We start from the raw sequence: 12513 nt of genomic DNA on the forward strand, positions 1-12513 counted from the left end.
GCTTACTTGGTTCTAGAAAATAAAATTACTAAAAGAATATTTTTATACAAAAACAATTGTTCTGAAGTTCAGTCTGAGTTGTAAATTCATTTTCTGACTGAGTGTGTACAACAAATGCTTAACACTGTGCTCGGATACTGCCTTACTGCTCGACCAGACTACCACAAATAGCAAGTAAGGTTCTATCTAACTTTACCTCTGGCTACCTTTGGGGTTTCACTGGACTCTGTGCACACCATACCTCACTTTGGTATTGTATATACAGAGCCAGCTTCCTACACCCACCCATTGCTTAACATTGGTTGGCTTTTCACTCATTTGCTTGCTTATTATTTGATGATTTGTCTGCCTTGCGTTTGTCCCTCCCCTGGAGCATACCCTCTTTACTCGTCTACGTCCACTACATACTTTTAGGGAACTGCTTTCTTCTATTTGCCCATCCCTCAGCATAACTCACTTTTTTTTGTTTAAGCATTCCACAAGTGCATTTACTTACCAGCGGTGTGCTTCTATTCCCACTCCTGTACTGCTTCTCACCCCGCAATGTGACCTTGCCAGTGTGCTTCTCTCTTCCCACCCCGCACTCCATGTTGTTCTCATTCACCCATGTGCTTCTGTAGTGTTCTCTCCCTGTTGTGCTCCTCCCCTTTCCCTCAGTATGCTGCATTTCTCCTTCCTCCCCACACCGTCTCCTCTGCTACTCCATACACCAGACATTTAAATGGCGCTTTCTCCCTTTTTTTTATTTTTATTGATTGATTGATCCAAGTAACGTCCACCATCTAGGAAATAAAAAAGAATTAAAGCAAATGGCACCCCTTAAGCTGGAAAGCAAATGCCAATCGGTCCGACAAGGGAGACTTTGCTATTGCTAGTTTAATTGGATACTATAATTGCAAGGGAACACAACACTTGGAAAAGGAAATTGCCCTTAAAAGACTAAAATAGGTTGAGCGGCTGTTTCCCTTAACATAGAGGGTTTAAACCCCACCCAACCTCTTACGACTATCCGCTCTGCCAGCCAGTGCACTGTAAAACATGGCAAGCCCATGGAGTACAAGAAATTCAACATTTTCTTTTAATGTTTTGAGCGCTAGGGGTCATTCTTTATTTTTAGGTCAAGTCTGGGCAGCACGGGGGGTGGGGGCGTGGGGGGCTAGCCGAGCTGCGAAATGGCCGCTGGGGTCAAAATCCAAAATTAATCCTGCATAAATCATCGTGTTGAGGGTGCACTGTCACAGTCGAATGTTCAGGAGGGTTCAGCGCTCCTGCTGGGCTCGTTTTCCCCGGTGGCTGTGCGGTTGGAGGCGAGCTGCGAGACACGCAGGGCTGACGGGACTGACTGGCCGCCGCCGCCCGGCTGCCATGGGACGCGGGCGGCTGCATCAGTAACCCGAGACCGGGGCCGCGGGGGCCTACTGCCGGAGATTCTACACCGACGCCTGGACGGAGAGCGGGCTGCGAGGGCCGCGGCGGTGTCGGACCGGCACTGGCCACGCTCGGATACCTAGAGGCGGCGAACTGGGACCTGCGGAGCTGCTGGTTGCTTCGGTGCAGCCAATGCGCCTGAGGTACTGCCGCTGCTTCATGACTGCTAAGCGGGCGTGCTCGGCTGGGCCGGAGCCTGCGGCCGGGGCTGCTGGGGACCTGCTGCCGGGGATCCTACGCCTGCCCCATCGGCGTGATAAGGCCGCATATTCCGAGGCTGGAGCCGGACTTGAGCTGGCGATAAGAGGATCGGCCGGGCAGATAATTCTGGGTTTGGCGGCCTGATAGTCCCGAGTGCTGGCAACCTGGGCGCTGGATGATCTGCATGATCGGCGCCATTTTCTAGCGGGGCTGCGGGCCCGAACGGCGGTAAGCGCCTTTACGGACACTGGCTGAGGCCCAGCGAGTCGAGGCGCGAGCTGAGGTGCCGCGACATGATCCGCTGTTGCCGCAAGGGGCGAGAGGTGATCTAATTCGGCAGTGAGGCGCTACTCTGCAAGACGAGACTTGGTGAGTGGAGTTGGCGCCATTTCATCACAGACATATCGCACTGTTAACGCGCTGATCCGGACGGGTCGGTGGCTGTCTAGAGGCATATTGCCCTTCACTGTAATGCTTTGCCCGGAGCTGCACTGTACAGCGGACGGTCCATTTTGACTGCTTGGTGGGCGCTGGTGAGCTACTCCTGGTGTCTGTTGCGCACTGGGGCCTCGGGTTTGCACAAATTAGCTACTGTTCCTGGAAGCTGCCCATTTGCTCAAGAGACGCTGGCGACCAGGCATCCTATTTGCGTATAGGCCCAAGGTTGAGGCCTGTACATCGACTGCGGAGATCATAATATCTAGCTCCTAAGCTGTACAACTGAGTCAGGCCAATGCGTATTTTCATTGCGGGGGCTGCACTCCTTCACAACACCCCCTAATCCTCGCTCTTGTACATACGGGACGAACAGGTTGGTCACAGTGGACGGTGGTAAAGATAGGCAGACCCGGCGCTAGGCAACCTAAGATCACGTTCGACAACAAACAAAATACTAAGCAGTCGGACCAGGCACAGGATACTCAGGGTGGAATGGGCCAAGAAGACGCGTCTGGAGAGCAAGGGGAGGATATCCGCTCGCTGATGCGAGATGTACGATCCAGCCTGCACAATATCGACGCGAAGCTCGACACTCTCACCACCCAACTGGATTCGGTCAGGGCCCAGGTCTCGACGCACGAGACACGTCTGGACAGCCTAGAAAATTGATGTACGGAATGCCACGAATTCAGAGTCGAGACGAAAGAACAACTCTTGAATATGTACAAGTTACTTATGGTCATCAGAGCGAAGAATGATGACTTAGAAGCGCGCTCTAGGCGGAACAACCTCAGGGTCACTGGCATTCCGGAGACAACTGCAATATCAAAGATGGAGGTCTTCATGTCAGATCTGCTTCATGAGCTGTTTGACCCTCACTTGTATGTATGTATTTATTTGCTTATTAAGCGCGGCTGCCACCCAAAGGGTATCCTGGCGCTGAGACTGCGTCTTTCCTGCGGTAGACTACAATTACATTACTCTGGGGAACAGAAAGGTCTTGAGGTCCTTTTTAAAGGAAGTGAGATCTTGTCTACTCCTCAGCGTCAGCGGGAGGGTGTTCCAAAGAGTAGCGGCCGTGAAACTAAAAGCACGGCCGCCCATCCTCACTCTATTGATCCTGGGGACCGTCACTAGAAACGCGGAGGAGGATCTTAGAAGTCTGGCAGCATAGTACCAGGAAAAAAAGAGTTTGGAGCGGTATTGGCCCCTGTCCATGCAGGGCCTTAAAGACAAGGCATAACACCTTGAAGGAAATTCTCTGCTGGACGGGTAGCCAATGAAGATCAGCCAATGCGTCGGAAGAAGAGGCAGAGCGAGGGCGGGATAGAGCCAGTTTAGCCGCCATATTTTGGATCCTCTGCAGCTTTAAAATCAAAGTTTTGGGGGCTCCCAGAAGTAGTGCATTGCAGTAATCTAATCGACTAAGAATAGAACTGCGCACTACCTCTGCCCTAGCCTCTATGGGGAGGAGCGGTAAGATCTTACGTAGGGCACGGAGTAAGCCTTAACAAACCGCTATAGTCCTGTTCACAGAGGCATCAAGCTGCATGCTGGGTTCAAACAGAACTCCCAGATTACGGGCCGACTTGTCCCCGGTGTTTGCTGTAGAGAGGGCCCACAGAGCACTGGGCCAGAGGCCGCCAGTGGGGGGAGTGCCGCAACCCATTCTGGCCAAACTATTAAAATATCAGGACAGGGATCTCGAACTGCGACCAGCGAGAGAAAAGGGACAGATCACGCACAAAGGCAACACCATATCCTTTTACCCTGACTTTACTCCTACAGTCCAAGCGGCAAGGAGGGAGCTCCTACCGGCGAAACGTATGCTGAGACAAGCCGAGATCCCTTACTCCCTCCTGTACCCAGCTAAACTGAAAGTTTCCCATGATGGCTCACCTCACTTTTTTACAGATGCCAAATCGGCCCTTAAATTTGCTAAACATGTCTGCGGGCCCAAGTCTAAATTGCGCGCAACTGGGGTTGCAGAGACTCAGGGAGGCGAACACTTAAGTGACAATGACTGATATGCTGTGACTATTGTCCCATTCAACTGCTTAATCAGCTAATGCCACTGCGTTTATGTTCTGCTGTTCGACTACTGGCCCTATGGCCGCGGGGGCCAATGGTGCTGCACTCTGAGTTTAACTTCACTTATTCATGTTCGTAGCGTATGGGCCTTAGGTCTGGTCGCTAGGAGCGGACCTCACTCCTTATGTCTTAGGTTGTGCCCTCACAGGTGTGTTAGGTATACCCCCCAGCCACCCTGTACCCACGGGGTGTATGCCAGTACTCCACGTCCCCACGGGAAGTTTCCCACTGTTTGATTTATGCAGCTTGCGCGGTAGTTGTTGGGGGGGTTTTACACAACCTGATTGGGGGGTTGGTGTGGGTGGAGGGTTGGGGGGACAGTTGGGGTTGGTTTATTTATTTATTTTTAGAGTTTTATATAGAGCGAACAAGATCTTTGCAGATATCAGAGCGCTTTACAACAAGGGGGTAGTAAAAACAAGAGAGCAATTAACAGGCTTTTGAGCGACATATAGTTGAGGTAGTAACTGTGTAGTAAAAATAAGGTAGATAAAAGAGGGAGCATAAACAATCAGTTAAACAATAATACAAATAGTCAATCTGATAAGCAAGTATTACAAATAGTCAGGAGTCTCAAAAAGTTCCAAAGTTAGGTACATGTTCAGGTGAATTTACTTAGAATGTAGTGGAGGTGATAAGTCTGGTTTCTGGAGGGAGTGAATTCCAGATCCTGGGTGCCATTCCTGAGAAGGAGCACTTATATGTTGGTTAACATGTACTGGTGCACACGCTCACTACAATTTGAAGAGACACGTTGGGGGACTATCCGCCTATGGGTACTGAGCATTCCCACACTTAATATGTACTCACAATGACAGCGCGCACGGTGAAATTTAATATCCTTACCTGGAATGTTAGGGGGGTTAATGATGGAAGGAAAGCCAGACTGGTACATACATATCTGGCGAGGCACAACATCGACATATGCTTTTTGCAGGAGACACACCTGAAAGCACATCCCTCTCCGAGATTGAAACACAGCAGATGGGGGGGGGGGCGTCCACTCTGCAGTATACTCCAATTATGCCCGTGGAGTAGCTATCCTGCTCCTCAGGGGACTGGGTTGGAAGGGAGGCACTGCCTATACAGATCCGGATGGGAGGTTTATTGTGCTGCACGCAAATTGGGAGGACATTTGGTGGTTTTGGTGGCCATATATGGCCCCAATGTGGACTCGCCAACCTTTTTTAGGGAGGTATGGGCTCGTGTTGCATCCACACAATGCCGAACAATTATATGGGGTAGGGATTTTAACACAGGTCTTGATGATACACTAGACAGGCTGGGCGCACCGAGACCACCACATCACAACGCCAGTCTTGCACTACATGAACTCATCTCAGAGGGAGGTCTGGTGGACATATGGAGAGCTAGGCACCCGGGGTTGAAAGAGGGGACATACATTTCCAGCCAACACGCAGCATGGTCCCGTTTAGACTACTGGTTGGTGTCCGCAGATGCAAATAATCAGATAGGGAGGGATCACTTGTCCTGCGTGAACCAGGGTATGCAGGAGATCGTACAACTGTGTCTCCAAATAAAAACCCTCATGCACGTGTTGGGTAGTGTGGTAAGCGGTATATCTTGATTCTCCGCTCTTCGAACACGTGTGTGCATAATCATCGGGTTAGTTTCGGTATGCAGCCTCCACCAGGAGGATCTTACCCTTGGTAAAAACAGTAGTGACCCAGTGATGTGGAGGGAGTGTAGAACAATTAAAAATCCCCCGGAAACCCAGTAGTAGGAATTTTATTAAGTCTGGGTTCGGGTGGATCCCATTAGGGGAATGCTCAAGTGGCGTGCGCTCTCTTGAAAAGATTAGGTTCTCAGGACGCACTAGCATTCGAAAAGATTTAAAATGGCCGACATGTTTCAGCCCTCTATGCCGGGATTCGGACTTTAGGGCTTTCTTCAGGACCCGTGGTGAAAGGTGAAAGTGATACTAGTTTACTAAATTATAGCAAGCAAGTGTAAATGGCAGTATCAACTCTCTCTTTATCCAGCATGTGCAGTCTCTACAATTCGATCTTAATCATGATAAAGGTTGCCCAAAGTAATAGTGATGAACTCTCATGCCGATGTGTTCTGTGCGCTCAATTGAGCGCACAGAACACATCGGCATTAAGATCGAATTGTAGAGACTGCACATGTTTATTAATATTATTGCATGTCATATGATCACGTGTTAATCGAATGCCATATACTTGACCCACCACAATAGTTATCCGAGTGGTGGGGTATTTCCCAACCCTATACACTCGTTCTGCATTAAAGTAGGATATACCACCTATAAACCAGATATTCACTTTTTGCATGAAATAGCTTGCTGGATAAAGAGAGAGTTGATACTGCCATTTACTGGGGGTTACGAAGTATTGCCATTTTAAGTTGCTACAACTTGTATTGTCCAGTAGTGAATTTGCTACGCTATGTGTCTCCCTTACCCTTGTTTTCCCTTTGTGTATGTCTCTATTATGTTTGAACTATAGGTACATCGTGACCTTGAGAAAAAAACAGGTTGAAAATTTCCCTTTTCTATACACTTGCTTGCTATAATTTAGTAAACTAGTATCACTTTCACCTTTCACCACGGGTCCTGAAGAAAGCCCTAAAGTCCGAATCCCGGCATAGAGGGCTGAAACATGTCGGCCATTTTAAATCTTTTCGAATGCTAGTGCGTCCTGAGAACCTAATCTTTTCAAGAGAGCGCACGCCACTTGAGCATTCCCCTAATGGGATCCACCCGAACCCAGACTTAATAAAATTCCTACTACTGGGTTTCCGGGGGATTTTTAATTGTTCTACACTCCCTCCACATCACTGGGTCACTACTGTTTTTACCAAGGGTAAGATCCTCCTGGTGGAGGCTGCATACCGAAACTAACCCGATGATTATGCACACACGTGTTCGAAGAGCGGAGAATCAAGATATACCGCTTACCACACTACCCAACACGTGCATGAGGGTTTTTATTTGGAGACACCGTTGTACGATCTCCTGCATACCCTGGTTCACGCAGGACAAGTGATCCCTCCCTATCTGATTATTTGCATTTACCTAAGGAAATTGAGGGATCAGCGTTTTCCTTCTCCCCCATCCATTTGATTAGTATATGGTGTCCGCAGATGTCACCTCCTGGTCGTCGGGGGTTTCCCACCTGGCTCGCTCCCCATCAGATCATGCTCCCTGCCTTCTTGCTATATCATTCCCAGACTCCCCGTCCCGGGCCTACAGCTGGAGACTCCCACCTCATGCACTCCTAGATGACGCATTTAAGGAAGAGATCAGACTAGACATCACTGATTACTTTGCCTTGAACAAAGGGTCCGTCCCGACTATGGCAACCTTATGGGACGCGTTTAAAGTAGTCATAAGGGGGAAGTGCATTAGGGGCACAATTGCGACTATAGAAGGGCAGATCAAAGACCTGGAGCAGCGCTTTTGTGCAGACGCATGCCCAGAACTTGCAGCGGAACTTAAGGGTAAACTTCTAGAGTTCGCTGAGGAGGCGCAGAGAGAACTTAAGTTTCTGGGGAAGTATGCAGAGGCACGGAGATATGGCGAGGGGGATAGACCAGGCCGTACTTTAGCCGGCCTGCTCCGCGGGCCTAGATCCAATGCCTTTATCCACATGATACATAACTCGAATGGTGACACCGTGTCGGGGCAGTCGGAGGTGATGCAGGAGTTCGCGGGCTTCTACGCTTCATTATACACTGCCACCCCGAGGGAGCAGCCGGAAGGCCTACAGGAGTTTTTGGACTCGATAGCAGTAGTCTGGTTCAATGATATGCATAGGCGGTATATGGACTTCCCTATTACTGTAGACGATATTAAGTTAGTGATAAAGAGCTTGCCCCTGAACAAGGCTCCTGGGCCAGACGGGCTCACAACCGCTTTTTACAAAGCACATGCGGAAGAACTTGCTCCCTACCTACTGGCTGTTTATGGAGCGGCGCTAGAAAATGGGATGCTCCCAGAATCTATGCGCAAGGCCTTGATCATCACCTTGCTTAAGCCCGATAAGGAAAAAGCGGAACTGGATTCATACCGCCCGCTCTCCCTAATAAACGTGGATATTAAAATTTATGCCAAACTACTCGCGAATCGCCTGCAGCCGCTCCTCCCCATGATAGCCCTCCCGGATCAATCTGGGTTTATACCGGGACGTTCCACGTCCCATAACCTCAGAACGTTGTTCTCCATTTTACATTATTTGCATCCTAGTGTGCAGGCTGCTGCCATTTTTTTGGACGCAACAAAGGCCTTTGACTCTCTCGAATGGCCCTACTTATTTCGGATACTTGTCTGCATGGGTCTTAGTCCTATTTTTATCAGCCGCATTCAATTACTATATACTAAGCCGCAGGCTCGTGTTAGAGTGAATGGCCTGCTCTCTGAGAGGTTTGATGTCACTAGGGGGACCAGACAAGGTTGCCCCTTATCGCCCCTCTTATTCGCCATTGCAATGGAGCCCCTTGCAGCGAGAATACGCCAGCACCACACGGCGAGGGGGATTGGCCTCAATACTAGAAGTCTCTTGATCTCACTCTATGCTGACGATGTCATCTTGTATATCGTGAACCCTACCGTGAACCTAGACCCAGTACTCCGGGAATTCATTAGATTCGGCGGTATCTCCGGTATTTCGATCAACTGGAAGAAATCGGTCATCTTCCCGCTGGCAGGTGGCACTCCAGAAATGGTGTCTAAATATCCCTTGCGATGGGAAGCGGAGGAAGTTAAATACCTGGGCATTTGGCTAAGTCATAATTTGCAGGAAATTTCAATCAATCAATCATAACACTTGTATAGCGCGCTACTCACCCGGAGTGGTCTCAAGGCGCTTGGGGGAAGGGGGCCGCTACTGCTCGAACAGCCAGGTCTTGAGTTGTCTCCTGAAGGCGAGGTGTTTGGAACTTACATTTTGGGCGGGCAATGATGTGGCTGCAGGAAAAGGTTTAGATCTAGTCCACCCTACCATTGTCACTTGCGGGGAAGATAGCACTAGCGAAGATGGTTATATTGCCAAAATTCTTGTACTTATTTACGAACGTGCCAGTCCCTCAGACACAACACTTTTTTAAATGTCTCCGCTCCCACTTGCTTTCCTTGGTATGGGCGTGGGGCCAGGCCAGGGTGTCATGGGACCTCCTGACCCTGCCGCTGCGACAGGGGGGATTGGTGGCTCCAGACATGCACCTATACGCACTTTGCGCACAAGCCCAATTCCTACACTTTTGGATATATCAAACGCCCTATCAGCCCCACATGGCCGTAGAGATAGACGCAGTATCACCGACCCCGCTGAAGGTGGCGCTCAATAAGAAGGCATCGCGTCCAACAGTAGATGTTGACACAGCCAACACGCTGAGATGGGCATGGCGCGAGCTTAGATGCCGCGCACGCCTCCCAATGCTCTACGCTCCATCCATGCCGCTGCGGCACAATCCGTTGTTACTGTGTTTAGAAACTGGGGGGAGAATAGTAGAGATCAGAGGTGCGCAGTTGCTTACATTCGCAGACCTTCACCCAGATAATACTTTCATGCCTCCACCTGAAGCTGTTGAAGACAGGGAAGTGCCTTTTATGGAGAGGTTCGCCTATCACCAGCTAAAAGCGGCTTGCCGGGCGCTTTGTGAGGAGTTTCCTCAGGCCCCCCAGACACGTAACGCTCTGGAGAACGTTTTATATAGCGCGAACTAGACCCGAACCGAATCAGGTATCAGAGCGCTTTACATAGCACCAGTTACGTTACATGAGGACGGACACACATTAATTTTAGGCACGGGGAGATTAAGTGATTTGCTCAGAATCACAGGAGGTTTTGGCGTCGTTACCGAGACTCAAACCCAGATCCCCAGGTCCGAGGTCGAGCGCCCTAGCCGTTAGGCCAACTCCTCTCCCCTATATGAGGCGATAGACCAGATACTAGGGCGCGCTGACCCCCCCCTCTCCGGTATCGGGCTTCCTCGGTCTGGTACAATCCACTGTGCCCACATCACGTAAGGTCCATGCTCTATTACTATTATACGCCAGGAGACAAATCGCGCTAAGGTGGGGTAAGAGGAGGGTACCCGGATTTAAGGAATGGCTGACAGATGTAACATATGGCTACACTCAATTGGGCATTTATTGGGAGCTGCTGCCACCTGCCTCACGACCTAAAGATATCTGGGAACCATTCTTGCAGTGGTCCCGAGCCAGAGCTACCTCACCTGCCGTGGTTGTGTGAAGGACATTCCCTTGTGATGTTTGTGTGATCCCTTACCAGGTTTCTGTTGGCCTCCACAGGGCACTGATATGTATGTGATGGTTATGCACGGCTAACACGTTTTTTCAACAGCTGGGACAAATAACACTGTCGGAACTGTGACAAACGCCAGATAACTCATACCCTCCCTGTTATGGCTGTCATGTGTGGTGATATGTGCTGCTCTAACTGTACCCAGGATGAACGATTCTTTGCATTATGTCTCTATAATACACCTAGAGGATTGTAAATTGCATCCGTATACTAAACCAGGACGAGTTTTAGTTAGTTTTTGTTTTCATTTCGATGCAACTGGCTTTGTAGTTCTTTAAAGCTCAATATTGATGTATACCGCAAGATACATATATTGATAGACATGAATGCTGTATTCTTGTATACCTCTTTGTAAACTTAATAAACAAATAGGAAAGAAAAAAAACTCTGGGCAGCACATGCGCTGCTGCGAGGCATGCAGTATTGGAGTATGGTTTTGAAGCCCCGCCCACACTCCGCCCATATTTTTTATTGGCTTGTGTCATTGTCCTTCCTAAACGCTGGCTTCAAAGTCAGTTTTAGGCTTAACAGTCCCTCTTTAGTACCGCCTTGTCTGCATGTGTTACCTCCCATAACGACTGGGCTTTTTACTTGTCTTGTTACACGGGCTGCTTTATCTTGGCTGTGAGCACTATTTTGTTTAATGACTTATCCCTATTGCACCAACTACGTAGCAGCACGCTGCCCGTTTTTATTTTATTTACTAATGTAGGTCCGTTTTAACTATAGCGGCCGCGTTTCTTTCTTTCTTCATTTTAGCAGAGCAGTCTGCTTTGAGTATAGTGGCTGCGCTTACTTATTGTATTTTTTGTTTGTATACTAGTGTCCACGCAGTGCTTTCACATTCATGGTAGCCACGCCTAAAGAAAGGTGTGCAGCCTCTATTAATGTGACAGCGTGGCACGGGCGTTAAAAAAAATATATATATTTGTCAACTTGACAACATGCTTTGTTTGTCACAACGCCCCATACCGCGGTTTCACTTTAGTCTTGGCCATGCCCCTTTCTTTAGACGGGGCTTGTTTCCATGAATGTGAAAGCGCTGCATGGGTGCTAGTAAACAAAAAATTATTTGCAATGCAATAGGTCTAGCATTTGCAAGAGTTTAAGCTATTGCATTGCCAATAGCTCAAACTCTCGTACATGCCAGACCTATTGCATTGCAAATTCTTATTTGACAAGGGCATTATGTTTGTATTTGAACAAAACAGGGACACACCACATTTCTAAAAGACTGTGCTTAAAGACTAGGACTCTATTTAGAAACCAGCGTGAGACACCATGCTTAAGAGTGTTGGCCAGATCATTAATTAGAGCCCTGAATCCCAGCAGACCATCAAAACAGCATCTTCATGGGTGAACTAATACAATGACAAGAAGCATGCACAGCTGCATTAACCATAGAAGCAATCTGCTTTAATAACCTCCACGAAACTTAAGTATAGTGCCTGAGCTGATGAATGTTTAGGATGACATACCTGGTATATAATTGCTCTGTGGTTCGATTCCTGCTGGAAAGTTAGTATTTTCAGGAATGGAGTGAGTATAATCATCAAGGGGTGGTAGTTCAGTAAGTATCTCTGTATGTCGAGGCACCAAAACTGGAGGCAAAACTTTAAAGAAGAAACAAAATATCTTTAGAGAAAATACTAAATGTTTAATAGACAAAAATAAAGTAAACTTCCATAAATTTATTCAAATAATCTACTGTTGTATTCCTCCCAACGATAAACATACAGACGTTGTACATTGTAGGTATGATAATGAAGAGAATATACAAATTAAGTTAATTTCAAATCATTAGCTTCTTTTTCCTTCACATAGTCCCATTGTAATAAAAAAAGACTCTGCTGATACTTAAATATGCCAATTTTTGAATATTCTGCACAACTGACTTACTAAGCAAGTAATATTATCTGCCATGTTAAACATAAGAGGTAGAAAAAATGTCAATGGAGTTTGAAATGTTTACAATAGAAAGGTCAAACTCGTAACAATGGATTTCTATACTTGGAACGGAGAAGGCATATGTGCAGTGTGGTACTGG

The 12513-nt window shown here is 48.1% G+C and overlaps 1 protein-coding gene across 4 annotated transcripts in view; it reads right to left on the reverse strand.

The window, feature by feature from the left end:
• The window catches only part of SMAD2 (SMAD family member 2), a 317920-nt gene that overhangs the window by 168605 nt on the left and 136802 nt on the right, over nucleotides 1–12513 (reverse strand). For all 4 annotated transcript variants that reach the window (XM_078674778.1, XM_078674776.1, XM_078674779.1 and 1 more), the window contains one exon: nucleotides 11945–12079. In XM_078674778.1, coding sequence (XP_078530904.1) covers nucleotides 11945–12079 — 135 coding nt within the window. The remainder of the gene's footprint in view (nucleotides 1–11944; nucleotides 12080–12513) is intronic.

Source organism: Lissotriton helveticus, chromosome 2_1 (genome assembly GCF_964261635.1).
Source record: "Lissotriton helveticus chromosome 2_1, aLisHel1.1, whole genome shotgun sequence".
NCBI lineage: Eukaryota > Metazoa > Chordata > Amphibia > Caudata > Salamandridae > Lissotriton > Lissotriton helveticus.